We start from the raw sequence: 21,044 nt of genomic DNA, 5'->3' as shown, positions 1-21,044 counted from the left end.
AATGGTTCTCTTTCTACCTGTTTTGAAACTGGAAATTTAATTATGGACACCCTCTATTTACATCAGTATCTGAGCACTTATGCACAGAATTACGTTACACATTATTGTTTCTGTTAACAACTGTATGCTAAACAAGTATCTCCTTACAAACAACACAGCAGAATCGAGCATCTTTACTATTTGCAGATTATAATGAGATGCTTCATTAAGAAGTAAAGGACTACTACAATTTAATAGATATCGATACCACCACAACCACCGCCACCGCCGCCGCCAACAACAACAACGTCTCAAACTCCGAAGCTTTGCCTTTCACGGCATATTTTCTACTGAATGAACTATTCAACTATCTCGACACGACTCATGGCTTGCCCTCACAGTTCTACTTTCTCCAATATCTCACTCCTAGCTTCCAAACTTTACAGAAGTCCTCCTCCATACCTTTGAAATCAGTAGAATTCCATTGCAGACTGAAAATTTATTTTGGAAACATTTCTTAGGCCGTGCTTAAGTCATTTCTTCATGACGTCCTTTCTTCCACGAATGCTGGCCCCACCAAGTATGCAGGAGAGCTCCTGTGAAGTTTGCAAAGTAGGAGAGAGGAACTGGCAGAAATAGAACTGTCAAGGTAGGTCACAAGTCATGCCTGAAACTCTTAGTTGAAAGAGAGTTCCCCCGAGAAAAGCAAGGGTTGTGGGTTTGAAGTTTCAATTCAATGCATACTCCATTGCAGAATGAAAATGCATTCTCGGAATACTGTAACTACTTTATTCTTTATAGTTTTCCTTCTACCTTCTTCCTGATGAGGCATGTGGTACATTTTCCCGTCTTTGTACTAAACAACATAATTAACATGTTCTATAAAAGCACACATTAAGAAGAAAACATAATAGTATATTAACTCACATATGGGCTATCAAATTTCTTATATGGGAAAATATTATACAATACCCTCATGTATATAAAAGTCTAGAGTATCCCTTACCCAGCTGTACATATCAGATGGATTATGATGATTTTGTAAACACTACTGAGATGATAAAACTTATATATCGAATTGTACAACAAATTAAGAAAAACAGCTAGTTCAGCAGTAATAAGGACATAAGGATTCATAAAAATATGGCGTATTGTATGTCCTGCTTACTCAATAATCATAAAAATGTCTATTACTTACAGGAACTCTGTGATTCGTATATGCCATGGTAAGAACCCGTATGTGCAACATACTTCTCCACAATACAATGCAAGCTCGGGTTCTGGTAAACCGGTCTCTTCAATTAGCATTTCATTTATGACATCTTGACTGATGTGACAAGATTTCACTTCTTTGTTTTTAGCTGAATAGCAGAGAGATCTTGTCACTTTGAGGAATGTTTCCTTTGAATCATTAAGCGATAAAACTGTTACCCGTGTTTTTGCTATTGCTTTTGTACCTGAAAATAAATCCATGGTAACAATTCTCAATCAAGTCATGTAGAAATGACAGGGGACTGGAACACTTATTCATGGATTATATTTCATGTTAGAACATAACTATCTTGTTTTCAATGTCAAACAACAGCAATTCTGTGTGTGTACTATCTCACTACATATCTTTCTCTGGTGCTTCTGTTGACACTTTCAGTTTTGTATTTGTAGGGTACAGGTGCAGTCAGCTAAAAATAAATGTTAATGGGGTGAATCATGTGATGCCCAGTGTCAACAAAAAAGTAATTCTGATTCTCATTATAAACATGCAAGAGGATACCTAAGAAAATTTAATTCAACTGATTTAAATCCAGGAATTATGGGGATGGGAAGGGAGAGGTGACAGACTAAGGGTCTATCCTCACCAATATAATTAATGGTAAAAAGTGATAACAGTATGGTAGCTCAAATGGGCAAACGAAAGATCTTGTGTAAGTAACATATCTAGTCTTGCAGCTAAAATTTCATCTTCAAAGAATTCTTACAACTTCCGCATGGTGACATTAGACAGTTGCTCACAGCAGCCAAGGACAAAGGGCCCAAGCTATAGTCAAAATGGCACTAGCAACGAAGCAGAAAATACTTTTCAGAGTTGTACTTGATAGATCTGGTCTTGCATGTTATGACAGTTTACCACAAATTAAGGAAGTACATTGCACTTATTGTAAAACTCATTGCGTGAGAAATCTATGCACAAGTGAATATGCCATTTTCCAAGATATAATTCACGTTATCCTTCTGCAGAAGTTCATACAATTTTTACAGTTCCCCAGCATAACACACTGTAAGAAAAACAGCAAGCTCTATAGCACAATCAACAGGTTGCGACTGCTCATACAGAAACTCTGTTATGAAGCACATTTTTTTTTCCTTAACCTTGTACAGCACATTGAGGGTCCTTTCATTGCTATCTACTGCATAGGACCTCCTCAACCTAAAACAAATGCCAGCAGTATCACATTTTCTGGTATTTTGGAATCTCTGTACCAATACACAAAAATAGGATCCACATCAGCATATGTATTCCGCAAGTCACATTAATTAATCAGGAAATACTCAGCATGACACACAAGGCATCCAACTTTTACAATCAAGTCCGAAACCTTCTAAGAGACCGAAAAGTGCCACAACAAAACCATGTGCCACACATACTTCGTGCCAGTTCTCACTTATGGTTTAGAAACATGTACTCTAGTGGAGGGAGGGGAGGGGGGAGTACAGCAGAATTCAAGTGACAGAAATGAGATTCATAAGAATATTACCCAAACTACTAGAAAAAACTAAATCAAAAGTGAAGTGAACACAAATGTAACTGACATCAGAGTTGCTATTTCTAGTCTAATAAAGAAATGAAGATTTAAGTGGTATGAGCACATTATGAGACTGGATAAGAGAGGACCAGCCACAAAACATTTATGAAATAAATGTCCCAGGCAGAAGACCAACGTGGAAGGTCCAGAAAACAATAAATAGATACAGTGGAAACAGACATAGCGGATAGCCAGTACGAAGACATCCAGGAACAGATGATCTATGAAGATGGGGGAGATGGCACATGCTTGTATAGCACACCCAGGAAAACGAACTGGGAAGTTGTGGTGGTGGTGGTGGTGGTGGTGGTGGTGGTGGCGGTGGTGGTGGTGGTGGTGGTGAGTCCTTGTTTGAAAACAGCTGTGTGTTAGACCCATGATGTATTCCCAAGAAGACATTTTGTCCTCGTCTTTACAGACAGGACTGTATGATGGTGCACCGTAGTTAGCCAATGCACTTTTAAGTAGACAGTGCTGCACCAGCAAGTTCACGAATTTCAAGTTTCCAACACCCTTTGATAACGGAAGTTTGTTATGAAACTGATGGTCAACGCACCTCATTTTCGCAACATTTTTATAAATTGTTTATATCAACATCAATGTACATATAACTGCTTTAGTATCATTATCTTCCAATCTTTCAGAAATACTTTGTGGTGGTAACAATAAAAGGTAATGAGAGGATGGCTGCTATGTCATGCTGTAACAGATCAAATGAAGTTTAAACAGTGACTAGAGCTACAAGTAACACTTGGTTACCAGTTTCATTCTATCCCCCCCCCCCCCCCTCCCTCCACCCACTCTGATTTACACTACATCTTAGGCTAAAGTATCTTGCCATTTTGACACTTACATCCAGTAAGATATGCAAAAATCCTTTCTACAAAATACACGATACCTGGATAGAGTTTGAACATTACACTTTCTGACATGTTGACGCTGTTGATCATCAAGCTACATCACCGATCAAAATTTCAGCAAGCACCTTGTGACAACCAAACATCAATGTTTTACTTTAAATCATCCTGTCTATGAAAAGAAACAAAGAAAAGAAAAAATAGCAATGTCATTGTGGCAAATTGCTATTCAAAATAAAATCCTTCTGAATATAAACACTGACTTAAAAATTTTTCTTTGCTTACAAATACAATAAAATCTATTCCTGAAGTAAGTTATACTCACCATTTTGCACACCGTTTTCAACACCTAATCCATTTAGTGTTTTATTTCTTCCCCATATGATTCTTCCCACACACAACTTGCTTCTCGTTTTCACAGCTTGATATAGCTCATCTTGATTTTGTTGTAGGTGACCTGAAAAACATAACAAGGGCAATTTCAAAACAGCACAAAAAAAAAAACACACACACACACACACACACACACACACACACACACACACACACAGAGAGAGAGAGAGAGAGAGAGAGAGAGAGAGAGAGAGAGAGAGAGCAACTTCTGTTGTGTTGGTACATCTTCTGTGATAACTTACAATGTGCGTCAACTTGTGTGTGTGTGTGTGTGTGTGTGTGTGTGTGTGTGTGTGTACATAGCTTTTTGAACTAATCAAGTGTGTTTTAATCAAATGGGAAAAAATGGTATATCAGGCCAACATTTTGTTTTCAACAGTACATCACCAACGGAAATTCATCCCAAGTTGGTGAAGGCTTATACTGCGTATATTCCTCAATTTTCCACATTAAGAAATGGGTGGGTGCATTCAAACAAGACCATACTTTCCATGAAGACTATTTACACAAAGATAATCCCAAAGCTGCAACAACAGATGAGAATCTCAAGAATACGTACAATGTGTTACTGTGCGATTATTTTTTAATGGTGCATGAAATTACTTATGGCATAGGGATCAAATGAGGTTATTATTATTATTATTTATCCCACAAACAGTTAACAAAATAAGATTAGAAGTCTAGATTGTGAAACAGAGAAAAAATAATGATATTTTTTCTTGACAGTACATCTGACAACAGTAGCAACTGGGTAATAAGGAAACTAATGGATCTGAAGTATCTTATCTATCACCCTCTCGCATCCAATTACAGCCACTTTAAAAGAAAATTTTACCTAGAACACATTTTGAGCCCAACCAACAAGTTATTGGAGCTTTATATCGATATTCTGAAGACTTTATGGAATCATTTATCAGGAATGTATTTAACTAAGTGGAAAAACATTGACACTGAGGGGACTTTGCCAAAGAATTTGTGCTTTTTTGGGCAAAAGTTCGCCAACAGCCTATCACCCATTGCACTTGTGCATGTTATACAGAGCAAATGTTCATAATGATTAGCAATGTCAGGTCGGAGACAGTCAATGAGAGAATAGTATAGAGTGACCAATGACGATTCCTTAACTTGATGGTATCTAAATGCAGCAAAACTCAAACTGATCACATTCTGTAGATGGTCCTTACTTCATTTCCTGTATTACGACATTCTCTCAACAAGATGAGAGCCATATGCTGCACATAAAAACTGCTCACATTGTTTGGACAGCCATTACTTCACTTTCTATATTTGCTTTATACTTAAGTTGTTGGTTCTTACACACAAACAGCTCAAAGAAAGTTTTGCTTCACCCTCATGACTTGCACAGTTTGTGTTTCCTTGATCGAAACCTTTCACAACACTATTTTGACCACAGGAAATTGTTATGTACAGCCACCTGCCTAATGGAACTAAAAGTAATCCTGCATTATCATTGCAGGTCAGCAGAGTTCACTGTGCCTCCAATCATTAATGAGGCAATGCAGCTTGTGTACACTGTTCAGATTATCAATGTGCCTCAGCCACTTCAAACTCCGGCAAAGCAGGAATTGTTGGTTTAGAATAAGAAGGGTTGGTAGCATATGAAGTTGCCCACTGAATCAGTATGAACAGAACAACAACATTCAAACATTCAACACTGTTGTCTTGAGAAAAAAAAAGAAAACTGAAGATATGCCACACAGCGGTCATCTACCGCAAGCCTGCTCATCAATTTACTTTTCGAGCTGGCTCACAGTCACGCCTCAGCAGTGAGCAGCTGACCGGCTCACGGTGAGTAATGGTAGGGGCAGAGGAGGGGAAGGAGGAAGAATCTGAACAAGACAGCTTAGTACAAGAAATTGTTGTTAACGAGTTCAATTCTCTGGCCACTAATACAAGTTCTACAGAGATGTATCGCACCATGGTGGCTAATTAATGCCTTTTGTAGAAAATTTATTTCCTAAGGCTGTTGCACTGATGAGAAATGACAATGAAATGAACCTTACATTTCTTTTAACTGATAAACTGAATAACAATGGGCAGCCATGTATTAAACAGGGTATTTCTTATGACTGATGCAGCTTTGTGGCGAATGTCGTTTTCAGATGAAGTTTAAATTGACATCAACTCGTATTTCCCGACTATTTTATTCACAAGTTACACATAGACACAATGTATGTTAATGATTACTACTTACTTCACTTCTCACTTTAACAGCCATGTCTGGTACCACTTTTTGAGCAGTACTAATTCGAAGATAAGCTTTTAGGATGAAGTCTGTCAGTGAGCTTCTGTGACTAAATTTCTCTCTCTTCTATGCCGAAAAAAAAAAAAAAAAAAAAAAAAAAAAAAAAAAAAAAAAAAAAGTTGTTCACACAAATATGTAGGGCCAGACACTGACAATCATAGCTGCAACTTTGTGAGGTCCTCAGAATTTATGTTGAAGAAAATTTTTATACAAATCTACGAGACATTTTACAATGTAACTTATCACTGCCTGTCACACTGCATGACCATAAGTTATAACTGAAGCTAAGTATCCTGCATTGACATGTTACATATTGATATCGATGTGTTTGACATACCTTTTGTACAGTTTCTGACATGGCAATAATGAAGCTTTTCACCAATTTTAAAAGAGCTGTCCTCCACTTTTAAACTGCACCGTTAAGTGTATAAACTTTTGTTGAAGGCTACGGCCAACTTAACATGTGGTCATTCCTCTGATGACAGCTCACGGTTCCCACCTCTCCTGCAATACATACTGATGTCTGACAGCCACATTTCACCATGGGACTTACTACCTAGGCAGTGGGTGAGTGTGAGTGCTCATGCTCACACAGCTGCCTCCTGAACTGGACTGACCTACAGTTCACAACAGCAGCTGATAACCACTACCCACAAATTACGGCATGTACATACCCCTGTTTTAGTTAGTATAAAATCGTTGCACTTACCTGTTAGTTAAAACAGGTCTTAATAATTTTGTTGGAAATACAAAACAATGTTTGTGATAGCAGATTAATCTGCTGTGTATCCCAATGTTTGTATCAGACTGGAAGGTGATACTTTTATTTGCCACAAGTTAAGTGCACCATGTGGAAAGCTAAAAAACATGAACAGCTAGAACTACGACACCTAACATTTTCTAAGTATTGTCCACGCAATGTATTCACTAAGCAAATAACATTTTCCCATGACAATCAGATTCACCTACACAATATCCGCTAGTATTTCAGAGATGTCATCATTCTAAAAACAAATATTCACTTTTTCCATGATTAAAAGAAAAACATCTCACAGTTATGTCACTAACTATCTAAAATCAGCTGCTGCTATGCTACCTTACATCCCATGATTAATAGTGGCAGATTTATTTTCGACAAGAGCTTCAGGGTATGTGTGACTATCCGTATAAATAGGCACGCGCAAACGCTATGAACTCAGTCTCCGACTCGCCTTGAAGATGGCTGGGAGGTTTCCAGCCGAAATATCGCAAGAAGAATTGTCGCTGTCCCGGGTGCACGCCTGAAATATGATGGAACAAAACCTCACAGAAGCTTTTAACTTTTTTTTACCTAAAATCACAGTATTTCATTGCAAGTAAATAGACTGCTCACTCTGATCTTGTAGAGTATAATATAGTACATAATTCTATATTTGCAAAATGGTAAAGATATTCAACTGAATCACACCAAATCTGCTTGTCAGGCAATCTCAGCATCCTGGTTACAAGAGTAAGTGGACGTGGTAGTCAACAAGTGGCAAATCTTTAAGAGAAAAAGAAGAAAACAACATTGTCATGGGCAAGGAACTGTAACTCAAAATCAATGTTTATGTGAAAAGGACAATCAAGATCTCAATTATATATTAGGAAGTAGTGGATGGCAAGAGACATGCTGGAAAGATACAACAATATCTGAATACACCTTAACGACCTAACATTTTTAAGAATGGTAACATTTTAACAGCTCAAAAAACTTATCACTAGTTCAAGCAGACACAAGGTCTTTCTGAAAGATTTGTGTGTACAATCTGAAGTAACATAGGCAAATCACAGTAAACTTTAATTGTAACAGCAAAATATGCATTTTACTTCCACTGATGTTTGTCAACTTGTGAACAGAAAATACAAGTAAAATATTAAACTATCATGTCATTACAATTTAGAACCTCAACACACGCTCAGTCGTAAATTCTGAAAAAATTACATGAACTAGAGATAAGATGATGTACTAACAAAACAACAGTGAAAATCAAAATCAAAGAATTGAAGATCAATGAGGTAACAGAAGTAATATTAGTCCTTGAGAAGGCTAAAAAGTAATAATTGAAAAGATAGCATCACTGTCTTGTATTCCCAAAAATCGAGTAGGCCTAAAATGTTGAGATTAACACCATTTCACAATTGTGCCATGCAACACAGATACTACATATGTTTCAGAAAGAATCAGAATTAACATTACAATTTTTAGAAATGAAAGACAACGGCTGCTTGACTATTAACAGAAGAGAAGTAGAACAGGAAGCCCCAGTAATGGCATTCAAAAACACGAAGAGAGCTTATGATTTAGTGAGCTTACATATAGCAGAAGCACTTCCATATGCACCAGAGCAGCTACATACAGAGTATGGAACTAAATAAGTGTGGTGCTTGAAGATGTTGTTTAATAGTTCTGCTATCTGTACAGATTATTGCAAGAAAGTGACAGTGGGTGTAAGACAGCAAAATGTTACACAAGTGCAAATATGGCACACAGATTTAGTTTGCCAGGAATAATTGTTGAAGTGGACACTCAGCTGCACACAGAAAACTGTTCTAAAATCAGTACTAAGGCCGTGGTCATTCTGTGGCACATCTACTCCTTGAAAGGTGTTAGCCATGCAAGCTTAGCAGAAGTGTTTCAATTAAGTTCGGAAAACATACATCTACATGAATCAAAAAGCAAGAGACCTGCCTGCATGGGGTGGACATCTGCCTGCGGATCCATGATATCAACTGATGCCTTCTCTTAGCCAAGTTGTGCCACAAATTGTTTTTCTCCCAAATTCTATTCAGTACCACCTCATTAGTTACACAGTCTACCCATTTAATCTTCACCATTCTCCTGCAGCACCATGCTTTATAAACCTCTATTCTCTTCTTGTCTAAACTATTTATCATCCATGTTCCACTTCCATACATGGCTACACTCCTGATAAACACCTTTGGAAAACACTTTGTATCAATTAAATCTGTCTTTGATGTTAACCAATTTCTCTTCTTCACAAACACTTTTCTTGCCATTGCCAGTCTACATTTCACATCCTCTGTACTTTGGCCATCAGTTTTCTGCCGTCCAAATAGCAAAACTCGCCTTCTACTTATAGTGTCTCATTTCCTAATCTAATTCCCTCACCATCACCTGATTTAATTCGACTGTATTCCATTATCACCGCTTTGCTTTTGTTGATGTTGATCGTATGTCCTAAAAGACACTGTCCATTATATGCAGCGGCTCTTCCAAGTCCTTTGCTGTTTCACATAGAAAGACTTAGTTACAACATTAATTAAAGCATAAGTACCCAGGTTTATTGAATTACTTTTTAATGTGTTGTGGAAGTTGAATGGGGGGGGGGGGGGGGGTAAAATGAGGGGTGGGTGAAAATGAGTCTCCAGTAATTGTTGAGTGTGCATAAACAAATTTTAATTTTGGAAGTTTGTAATTAAGATCTTCCTTTCAAGATGTCACTCAAAGCAAAAAGCCAGCACATTTACAGTACATAACTCCACATAGCCCACATTCTAATGGATGTCAAAAGAAACCGAAGATGCAAATTTTATTTATGGGCAACAGAACAGAATGGATTAAATTTATAAAAATTATTATAATATTGCAGGGCTAATATTAACTGTAACATAAGGCAAACATTTTATGGGTCCTGCATACATGCTGTTCAATGGAGTGCAAGTTGTCTAACAGAATGATCTTTAATTTGCTTATAATTTACTATACTACTCACATGAAGGAACTTAAACTCACTAATAGACCTGAAATAAAATCTTGCAACAGCACAATCCTTCAATAAAATTTATTTTCATTCGCTGATTATAGAGAAGGTGGATATCTGCGTTTCATAACTTTTAGTTGATATGCAAGGAGGTGTAGAGCAATGACGATGGAATGGTCTCCAAACTAGCAATGTGAACAAAATGGAGTTGTACTGAGACAGCCTATTCAAGCCTCGCATTAAATTTAATTTCTCTCAGCTTGGTGGGGCCAGAGCATGTTGTTTCTAACTGGTATTGAGATCATTCAGATTTGACACTCTTTCTCACAAAAGATATGCTACTACTCAGGAAAAACAAAATTTCTTAGCACATATTTACAAATGAATTGATAAGTAGTTATACCATTCAGAAATAATAAATGCAGTTGTGCCTAAGGACATGGAATCAGTCAAAAATTCACATTTTTGTTTACCAGTTAATACAAAACTTATGGCAAGCATGTAAAAGTCAATAATGCTTGCTTTGACACAGTGTATAAATTTGTTGAAGATATGCAGGCACATATTACACAGAATTTACAGTACGGTATGTGATTTTATTGATAATATATTAACTCAAGTATTTCTGTGAAGAAATTCTTCAATGAACTAATAATTAGCCAGTAATAAATCATCTACAGTCTACTTACACTGTATTTTATTAGGTGGTGAACTACTTATAATCAGTTAGTGAATGAAAATGCGTGTTCCTGAGAAATGAGTCTTCTTTCTGGTGCAAAGTGAGTGTTTTCAAGTCTTGATGTCCAAGTGCTGTTTCTTATGTAAGCATTGGAGATAGATTTACTGGTTCTGACAAATTTCATTGAAGTATAAATATCATGCTAATAATTGGTACATCCAGTTCGTCAAACAGTTTAAATCACAAGTAATTCACTTCACATGCTGTTGGGCTTCGAATACTTTAGCTTGGTTTGATGTGATACACCAAACTATAATACTGTGTGACTCAATGGAATGAAAGTAAGTAAAGTAACTTACATCTGGCAAAATTTGCATCCTTAATGATTTGGTTACGTGTTTCCACTGCTCTGCAGTGTGGTCCTTTCAACAGAATTTATTATGAAGCTGTAATGCAAAGAATTTAATGCTGTCAACCTTGTCTATCTGCATGTCCTCACACTTTACATATATATGCTACTGACGAATGTTGAAAATTAGTTGAACTGATAAAGTAAGGAATGAGGAGGTTCTGTGCAGAATTGGAGAGGAAAGGAACATATGGAAAAACACTGATAATGAGAAGAGACAGGATGATAGGACACCTGTTAAGACATGAGGGAATGACTTCCATGGTACTAGAAGGAGCTGTAGAACGCAAAAAATTGTAGAGGAAGACAGAGATTGGAATACACCCAGGAAATAATAGACGACATAGAAGGTTGAGAACTATGTACAGCGACCCTTTATCTTTCTAAGCTTAACAGCAATGAATTAGCTAGAAACTTTTTATTAATCCCCATGAAAATTTTATTAGCAACTCTTCCTGGAACTATATTCGACTTGATACTTATCATAATGTACATATCATATGAAAACAAAACAAACTTAGTACATGGAAATTTTAAATGATTTACAGTCACTAATATAGAGAAACAAAATCTACTGACCCTAAGATCGTATGTAAGTAGTTCCCAGATGCATGAGGATGCATATTGTTGCGCGACACTCTTTCCTGTTAACGCAGTTTCCTTTCTGTTGACTAATTGTTTAGCAGAATCTTCAGTAACGCCATAATACTCCAATACATTTAAATGAATGTTGTGCAGCCAAACATCTCTGACAGATCACAGGCTATACTGATCGTATGTAATTTATTGTATTAGGGATCAGGTCCATTCTGACTGACGGTGTAAATAGTCATTTTTTACTTTTTTATTCTTGAGTCATCAGTCTTCTGACTGGTTTGATGCAGCCCACCACGAACTCGCCTCCTGTGCCAGCCTCATCACCTCAGAGTAGCACTTGCAACCTACGTCCTCAATTATTTGCTCAATGTATTCCAAACTCTGTCTTCCTCTATAGCTTTTGTCTTCTACAGCTCCCTCTAGTACCATGGAAGTCATTCCGTGATGACTTAACAGATGTCCTATCATCCTGCCCCTTACTCTTGTCACTGTTTTCCACATTATTTTTTTTCCCTCCAATTCTGCGCAGAACCTCCTCATTCCTCACCTTATCAATCCACCTAATTTTCAACATTCATCTGCAGCAGCACATCTCAAATGCTTCAATTCTCTTCTGTTCTCATTTTTCCACAGTCCACGTTTCACTACCATACAATGCTGTCTCCAAATGTATGTTCTCAGAAATTTCTTCCTCAAATTAAGGCAGCCCATGTTTGATACCAGTGGACATCTGTTGGCCAGGAATGCCCTTTTTGCCAGTGCTAGTCTGCTTTTGATGTCCTTTCTCCATCCATCATTGGTTATTTTGCTGCCTAGGTAGCAGAATTCTTAAACTTCATCTACTACGTGATCATCAATCCTTATGTTAAGTTTCTCACTGTTCTCATTTCTACTACTTCCCATTACTTTTGTGTTTCTTTGATTTACTCTCAAGCTATATTCTGTACTCATTAGACTGTTCATTCCATTCAGGAGATCATGTAATTCTTCATTACTTACACTCAGGATAGTACTGTCACCAGTGAATTTTATCATTGATCTTCTTTTGCCTTTAATTTTAATTCCACTCCGGAACCTTTCTTTTATTTCCATCATTGCTTCTTCGATGTATAAATTGAACAGTAGGGGCAAAAGACTATATTCCTGTCCTACATCCTTTTTAACCCAAGCGCTTTGTTCCTGGTTGTCCATTATTATTATTACCTCTTGGCTCTTGTACATATTGTATGTTGCCCATCTCTCCCTATAATTTATCCCTATTTTTCTCAGAATTTCAAACATCTTGCACCATTTTGCATTGTTGAGTGCTTTTTCCAGGTCAACAAATCCTGTGAAAGTGTCTTGATTTTTCTTTAGTCTTGCTTCCATTATCAACCACACTGTCAAAATTGCCTCTCTGGTGCCTTTACCCTTCCTAAAGCCAAACTGATCATCATCTAACAATTTCTCAATATTCTTTTTCATTCTTCAGTATATTATTCTTGTAAGCAACTTGGATGCATGAGATGTTAAACTGACTGCATGATAATCCTCACACTTGCCTCCTCTCACAGTCTTCAGAATTGTGTGGGTGATATTTTACCGAAAGTCAGACGGTATGTCACCAGACATACATGTTACACGCCAACATAAATAGTCATTTTGTTTCCACTTCCCCCAATGATTTTAGAAATTCCGATGGAATGTTATCTATCCCTTCTCAATACAAGACTCATTTACAAAGTCAAAATGTGATTCTGGCAATATCTTATTTGTAGACAGATGGTTGAAGACATGCTTGAATTTTACCTTTTTAAAAAGGTTCGGGAAACCTGGCTTAAGCGAAATGAACGGAAGTTTGACAGTCTTTCTTTAACCCCTCTCTAAAGCACAGGCTTAACTACAGTTTTCTATCAAACCAGAATTTTCAGATTCTATGGTAAAACTTTTTCTTATGTTGTGTGAATAATTTATTTGTTATAACTGCTCTTGTGTATTCTAGTGCAGCATTTATTGTGCCCAAAAACCCCATAGACCTGAAATAAAGTGTCTGTTAAAGATCTTTGCCACACTACACACATGTATTAACAGTAAATCACTTACTCTTCAAGTCATCTGCTCCTTCTCCTTTAATTGCTCCAGTTTCCTACAGCATGTTTAATAACACAAGTACTTTCTTCCATGTTCTGAAGTATGGTTTGCAGTAGATTACAGTAACAGCAGAGCTGTTATCAGCATACACATATAGTTCTCATTTTTTCCACACAACATACTTTTATTTCTCATGTTATCCATAATTTTTGTTGGCTAGGTTTAAACAAAGTTATTTTTGGGAAAATCAGTTTTCATGCAATGTTATTAATAAACATGTTGTGATTTTCATTCATGTCATGAGCACTGTCAACATCCTAAGATAGTCTAGTTTCAGATTGTTATCTGCCCTTTTCAACTCAAATGTAGTAAATTTTGCACCCCTATCAGTCAAGGAGGAAAAGCTGAAAGGGGGAAGGAATATACAGAGGGACTCTACAAGGAAAATGAACTTGAATATAATTTTAGAGAAAGTGAAGAGCAACTAGATGAAGATAAAATGAAAGATACGATAAGTGTTTGAAAGAACATTAAAAGGCATAAGTCCAATCATGGTACCTGGAGTGGACAACATTCCCCAGAATTACTCAGATCTTTGGGAGAGCCAGTCATAGTAAAATGGTTTCACCTGGTATGCACTAGTAGGCATCATATATGAGACTAAGACTTCAAGAAGAATGTAACAATCTGAATACAAAAGAATGTAGGTGAGGACAGGTATGAATGTTATCGAACTATCAATTTAATAAGACATGGTTGGAAAATATTGACACCAATTATTTATAGAATAATAGAAAGAGGGACGGAAGTTATGCGAAGGAAGATCAGTTTGGGACCTCCAGAAATGTAGGTAAGCACAAGGCAATACTGTCCCTATGGCTTATCTTAGAAGTTCGACTGATGAAAGGCGAACCTCAATTTCTAACATTTGTAGATTTAGAAAAGCTTTTGACAACATTGATTATATTCTTTGAAACTCTAACTGTAGCAGAGAGAAAATAAAGAGAGCAAAAGGTTATCCACAACTGGCACAGAAACCAGACTGCAGGTATGAGTTGATGAATCTGAAAAGCAATCAGTACTTCAGAAGGGTACACGGAATCATTGTGACCCACCTACGATGTTATTCACTCTGTGCACTGACCATGCAGTAAAGGAAAATGAGGAGGAATTTGGAAGGTGAAATAAAGTTCTCATTTTTGCCAATGGCACTGTATGTCTGTCACAGATGGCAAGGATCTTGCAAGGAAGTTGCATGAAGTCTAACATAATTTTAAATGTTAGGAAGTCTTTTCTGAAAGAACTTGGAGGGAGGGAGAGGGGGGGGGGGGGGGGGAGAAAAGGATAGAGAGAGAGAGAGAGGTTGCATGGGACGTTCCACTTCAGAAATCATTAGGGGATTCAATATTCCAGAATCAACAGTGTCCAGAGTGTGTCGAGAATACCACTTTTCACACATTATCTCTCACCACGGACAATGCAGGGCCCAATGGTTTTCACGTAATGACTGAAAGCAGCAGTATTAGTGTAGAATTTTCAGTGCTAAAAGACAAGTAACACTGTATGAAATAATCACAAAAATCAATGTGGAATGTATGACAAACCTACCCTTATGACAATGTAGCGAAATTTGGCATTAATGGGCTATGGCAGCAGACCTCTTTTGATAACACCACAAAATCACTGCAGCCCCTCTCCCGGGCTCATGACTTTTTCAGTTGGACCCTAAATGACTGGAAAACTGTGACCTGATCAGATGAGTCCAGATTTCAGTTGGTAAGAGCCGATGGTAGGGTTCGAATGTGGCGCAGACCCCACAAAGCCACGGACCCAAGTTGACAACAAGGCACTCTGCACGCTGGTTGTGTCTCCATAATGGTATGGGCTGTGTTTACAAGGAATGGAATGGGTCCTCTGGTACAATTGAATCTATCATTGACTGGGAATGGTTATGTTCACCTATTTGAAGCCCATCTGCAGCCATTTTTGGACTTCACATTCTCAAACAATGATGAAATTTTTATGGATGACAACGTGTCACATCACATTTGTTCGCGAAAGGTTTGAAGAACATTCTGGACCATTCATGTGAATACTCTGGCCACGTAGATTGCCCAACATGAATACCATCGAACATTAATGGAACATAATCAAGAGGTCAGTTCATACACAAAATCCTGCACTGGCAATGCTTTCACAATCATAGGCATCTATAGAGGCAGTATGGCTCAATATTTCTGCAGAGGACTCCCAACGACTTCTTGTGTCCGTTCCACATCAAATTGCTGCACTACGCCAGGCTAAAGGAGGTCCAACACAATATTAGGCAGTATCCCAAGATTTTTCTCACCTTAGCGTATATGGCAACTTGTGATGAATGAGGTAACACCTTTAAACTCCATCTAAGGACAAATGGTTGATTAATTTTGCTCCAAAGTTCTTATGTATTCTGATGCAATAATCAAAGCTGGACTTATACAATGCCTGTGTGGCAAAAAATATTTCTGATGAGTGCTAATAAAATGAAAGAACTATTTGCACGAATTCAGTATGTTGGAATCACATTGTTTAGTTACTTTCTTGAACTCTTTTAAAACTTATTTGTTTCTGTCTCCATATCCTAATGAGACGTGGTGCTCTGAACCCTGAAACCACAGGATTGTACTGCTCATGACAATGGCTTATCCTTTAAACTGTTTGCTTTTATTTTCAGGCTGTCATAAAGGCTATGTCTAACTTAACTGTACTACTGATAGAATCAGCAGATACCACACTAGTTAGTGGCCATGCACCCAATTTCAGCAGCCATTCCAATTAGCTACTGTTGCAACAGCCATTGCTCATTTACCGACAGGTATACGACAGATTTATCCCAATGTCCCTTATGAGATTTAATTTAATGATGATGATGATTACGGGTCTGTGGGGCGCTCCACTGCGCCGTTATCAGCACCCATTCCCAACCTTTGCTCAGTCCAATCTCGCCCCTGTCATGAATAATGATGGAATAATGAGAACAACACAAACACCCAGTCATCTCGAGGCAGGTGAAAATCCCTGACCCCACCAGTATTTGAACCCAGGACCCCATGCTCGGGAAGCGAGAACGTGACCGCGAGCTATGGACACATTTAATTTAATGTGAATATTGTGGAAATAGCATTCTATCAATGACTGTCATCACAAAAGATCTCTTACTCTTGTCAAAGAATAGCAACATAATTCAACTAGAGATGTTTCCGAATTCCATACTTAAAAAGTATAGGCTTTACGAGAACTGAAGTAAAATATAGTTTAATTCAACTGATAAGTTAAAATACAGGTACCACTGAAATCTTTCAGATGCACACAATAGCATATGGTCTTTCAGTTTCTCACAGCAGCATTGATGTGCAATATTATCTGTGCTTGAACTGCATTATGTTCAAGTTGAAATGGAGCTTTCATAGTTATTCACCTTCTATTTCATCAGCTCCTGACCTTATGAAGACTATATCTCTGAAACATTGAGTCTTAATTCAGACATAACAGACTCGAAAGCTGAGAGTTTTGTACATGCTTTATTATACTCTTGTTGTAAATATGATGATAGGGCTAGTGCTACTTCCACCATAAAACCATGTCTCATCATAATACAACAAAGTGCCTACATACAACTACTCAAATCAACTGAAGTAGTGGTTCAGATAACTCATTTTACATGCTCCAAAACGGCACTGGGGAATTTTGATAGCCGAAGAAACTGCTCACTGGATTACCAAGATTTTGGAACCTCTAGCATATGCTTCATCAACAATGGAACACTGATGAACTTCATAAAACTTAAAATGCATAAAACAAGACGCTGCGCATGGACGTAGTGCAGATGACACATCGAAAACGATCTGCTTTTCCAATAACCAACAAAACAAAGGCATTCTCTGGTAACAGAAATTCCAACAAACTTAATTTCTACATGAGTGGTTGTGTTGAGTCCATGTTCACAGGTATACATTATTACAACCTGATGTTTCATCTGGTACTATTAAGTGCTCTTGGAAAATCTGGACATAAGGTAAGGCATTCTGACTTGTTCGCAGTCAAAGTGTGGTGCTTTGGATGATTCCTCACCTACCTCCAGATGCCTCCTGCAAAAGGAGACTGAAGTCAGGTAGTAATAATTTATACATGCAACCAAAATTTGATACTAACACAGAAATATTTAATGTTTTGATGACATCTCTGTTTAAAATTAAAACATAATGACTCATTTTAATGGCACATGAGAGGAGACAAACCAAACGATAGAGAGAAAGTTTCATTAACAGTTTAGCTTTGAGAAGTAAACAGGCACCATAATGGCATAAACTGAATCACATTTCCTTCTCAAAAACGAAACTTTAATAATAAGTAAATAATACCTGTGAGTGTAGTTTTCATTAGGCTAGCTAAAAAATATTTAACACATGGAGGCCTGACATACATTTTATTCTGTTTATGTCATCAGTTGATGAAATCATTCCTTACATTTTCTATGGAAGTAGAATAGTTCTTTAAGACATCGTCAACTGCCATTTTATGAGACACAGAAATAGTCACTCTTAAGAGAACACATACTTTGTCAGCAAATGGAAAACTTGCACTTTATGTAGGACCTACCATGAAAATCATATTAATGTAAAAATATATAAATGTGGCAACAATAAGGTATTTCGGCATTGATCATGAAAGTGCACCACACACACTGTAATGAATTTGTTAAGTCAATGGGAGTGTACATAGTGAAGACATTGGAGAGGACTGCAGTAAGGGAAAGAGACAGGAACAGGCTATAGAGATGTCGAGGAAAGAAGTGAGAGGGCACAGGGCAGTAAGGGAGACAGTGTTACAGAGCATTTAGATATTTATCTACTATTCATTGTTTACTGTTACAGTTTCATACATGCTTCAGTCAATGAAAGTTAGCAAAATTGATGTGCTGCTTCGGACAACAAAGCCTGCACCCTACAACCTGTATACAGATACAAAAATAACTAATCACCCACAATACTTTCAGTAAGTAAAAATGGAAAAGTCATCTCCTTTGTAAATTTGATCCACAATAAAGCCTATTTTTTGGCTGTAGTTTTACAGGCTAAGTGTTTGACTAAATATCCAAATCAGATTTCCAGTTAGTCACACTTTCTTCAGTTAAAAGTTAAGTGGTGGACCCACTTGCATTTCTCAATATGGCACATACAAAAACATTAGGCTTCACTATTGGTCAGTCTGGCACCACAACCAGATTTTCTGCTTTCACATTTGTTGGCTTCACCAACTCACTACCAAACTGTCACCTTCCAACCAAACGCAGACCTTGACCTGCACTACAGCTCAGTCTGTCACCACAAGCAAGATTTCAGAGAGGGAGGGGAGGGGGGTGTTCAATACATAACTTCAACCCCTTCTGTCAGTCACCAATTAACTTCCAAAAAGTTCTTTGCATATGTGAAAAAAATGTGAGGTTACACCACAGCTTTTAATTCGTGCAAGTTCTCATATAACTGAATATACAAATTCACTTATTGTAAGAAGGCATACCACATCCAAAATACAAATGATTAGTAAATCTCTGGGCACCATGAATGTTTCTTTTGTTTTATGACCACTTTAACTTACACAGCTAACAATAACATCCCACATACATCCTTACAACTCTCGTCAACTACATGTCAACGTTACCTTTTAAGGATGCAGACACAGTTAACTGGTGGAGGATTGACTATATAAAATACATGCTCACGTTCAAGACCAAGTACAGCATACCATTACAACTTACCACAAGGCTTCTAATAGTCTGGGTTTGACCCGAAGAACGTATTTCGATCCCGCAACCAGTTACGATAAACGAATACATGGTTACCTATATAACCAGTCATAATGAAGTTTGATAATTAAATGCCTATCAGCTGAGCAAAACCTGGTACAAAGTGTGGTAATTCAACATTTTTTGAACTGCCATTTCTCAAACAAATCGAAAGTTTGTCAGTGCTTCGTAACTACAACGTCTCTGTCTTACACAAGAACGACAGTAAAATCAATTAATGAACACTATAGAATTTCTAATGAATGGAGTGACCACAAAATAACGAGTGTGTTTTGTACTTTTATCATGATGTATTGGATTGGTCTAAAACACTTTCAATTACGCAGCAGCAACACGTGGACCACAAGCAACGTCGCCTAATCCTGTATCGTGCACAAACTGAAACCACACGCCCATTTTGGCACAGATGGGAATATAAGCAATTTGGATACTGTAAACACATGGTGAAGAACTTAAACCTTACACGTTCGAAAAATTCAACGATATTCTAGGTGAGTAAGGTTTCTGGAAGAATGAGTAACTACATAAGCAGTATTACGGTATATCCAATATTCTGGACCATGACTTACTATATCTGCTTTAAACTGTATCCAAAACAAGTGTTAGTTGTCAACAAAGACGAACAAAATTACAAATACTACACGACACAAGATGACGTAAAAACAGGTTATCAAACCATCATAATCAACGTTCAATAACACGTACCATCATGGTCGTATAAAGTAACAAACGAGATTCCCGCCGCAACGCACCATAATATAATATTCGCTAAGTCTTTATAAGATATAGTTTCATTTCCTAAAAGCAACACTATGTGTTGAGGTGTCTTATTAAAATGTTCAGCACATTTTGAAACATACAGCATTTCATTTTCTAATGTTGTAGCGTATATATGTCTTTCCACAAATTTATTCACGTGCGTCCAAATGTTTCCCACTGCCATAAAAATGGAATACACCACATGGCAACACACCCAAAGTCCACGACGGAAATACATAGCGATTACACCTTCGTGTTAACAACATAATACAAGCCGACCGCTTATCACGTCACTTTCCCACACTCGTGTCTTAGCCGGGTCAAAGATCACAATAATCAGTGTCCAGAGACGCTTTATATCAAAGAGCATTGTTGAGGGCGATTTCACAATGGACTTTACCTAACGAAACAGAGCGCCAATACATGAGAGAAATTATTTGTAACGGTGGCATTCCATTCAGTCAAACCGACAACGGAACAGAATGGGAGAGAGTCAGAAGACAACGTCAAGGATGCCCGGGAACATAGTTTTGACGTTGACACTGGTGGCGGAACAGTGACATCGTCTGCTAAAAATGGAATTTAACCCATTAACACCCACCCCGTCTATATGGAGCTCCCAAAACCGAATTTCGTAGACCGATTT

The 21,044-nt window shown here is 37.5% G+C and overlaps 1 protein-coding gene across 3 annotated transcripts in view; it reads right to left on the bottom strand.

The window, feature by feature from the left end:
- The window catches only part of LOC124722892 (dehydrodolichyl diphosphate synthase complex subunit nus1), a 31,966-nt gene extending 11,244 nt beyond the window's left edge, over positions 1 to 20,722 (bottom strand). Inside the window, exons 1-4 of one of the 3 annotated variants that reach the window (XM_047248033.1) lie at positions 20,345 to 20,476; positions 17,909 to 17,921; positions 3,963 to 4,094; positions 1,178 to 1,436 (exon numbers count right to left, since the gene is read on the bottom strand). In XM_047248033.1, the coding sequence (XP_047103989.1) occupies positions 1,178 to 1,436; positions 3,963 to 4,094; positions 17,909 to 17,921; positions 20,345 to 20,350 (410 nt within the window). In that variant the 5' untranslated portion in view covers positions 20,351 to 20,476. Of the gene's footprint in view, positions 1 to 1,177; positions 1,437 to 3,962; positions 4,095 to 17,908; positions 17,922 to 20,344 lie in introns of all 3 variants that reach the window. The other 2 variants (XM_047248032.1, XM_047248034.1) reach the window with 2 other exon arrangements.
- Positions 20,723 to 21,044: the final 322 nt, after the last annotated feature.

This window comes from Schistocerca piceifrons, chromosome X (genome assembly GCF_021461385.2).
Source record: "Schistocerca piceifrons isolate TAMUIC-IGC-003096 chromosome X, iqSchPice1.1, whole genome shotgun sequence".
NCBI classification, from domain to species: Eukaryota; Metazoa; Arthropoda; class Insecta; order Orthoptera; family Acrididae; genus Schistocerca; species Schistocerca piceifrons.
The sequence above is the reverse complement of the archived record's forward strand: the minus strand, read 5'-3'. Positions and strand labels throughout refer to the sequence as shown.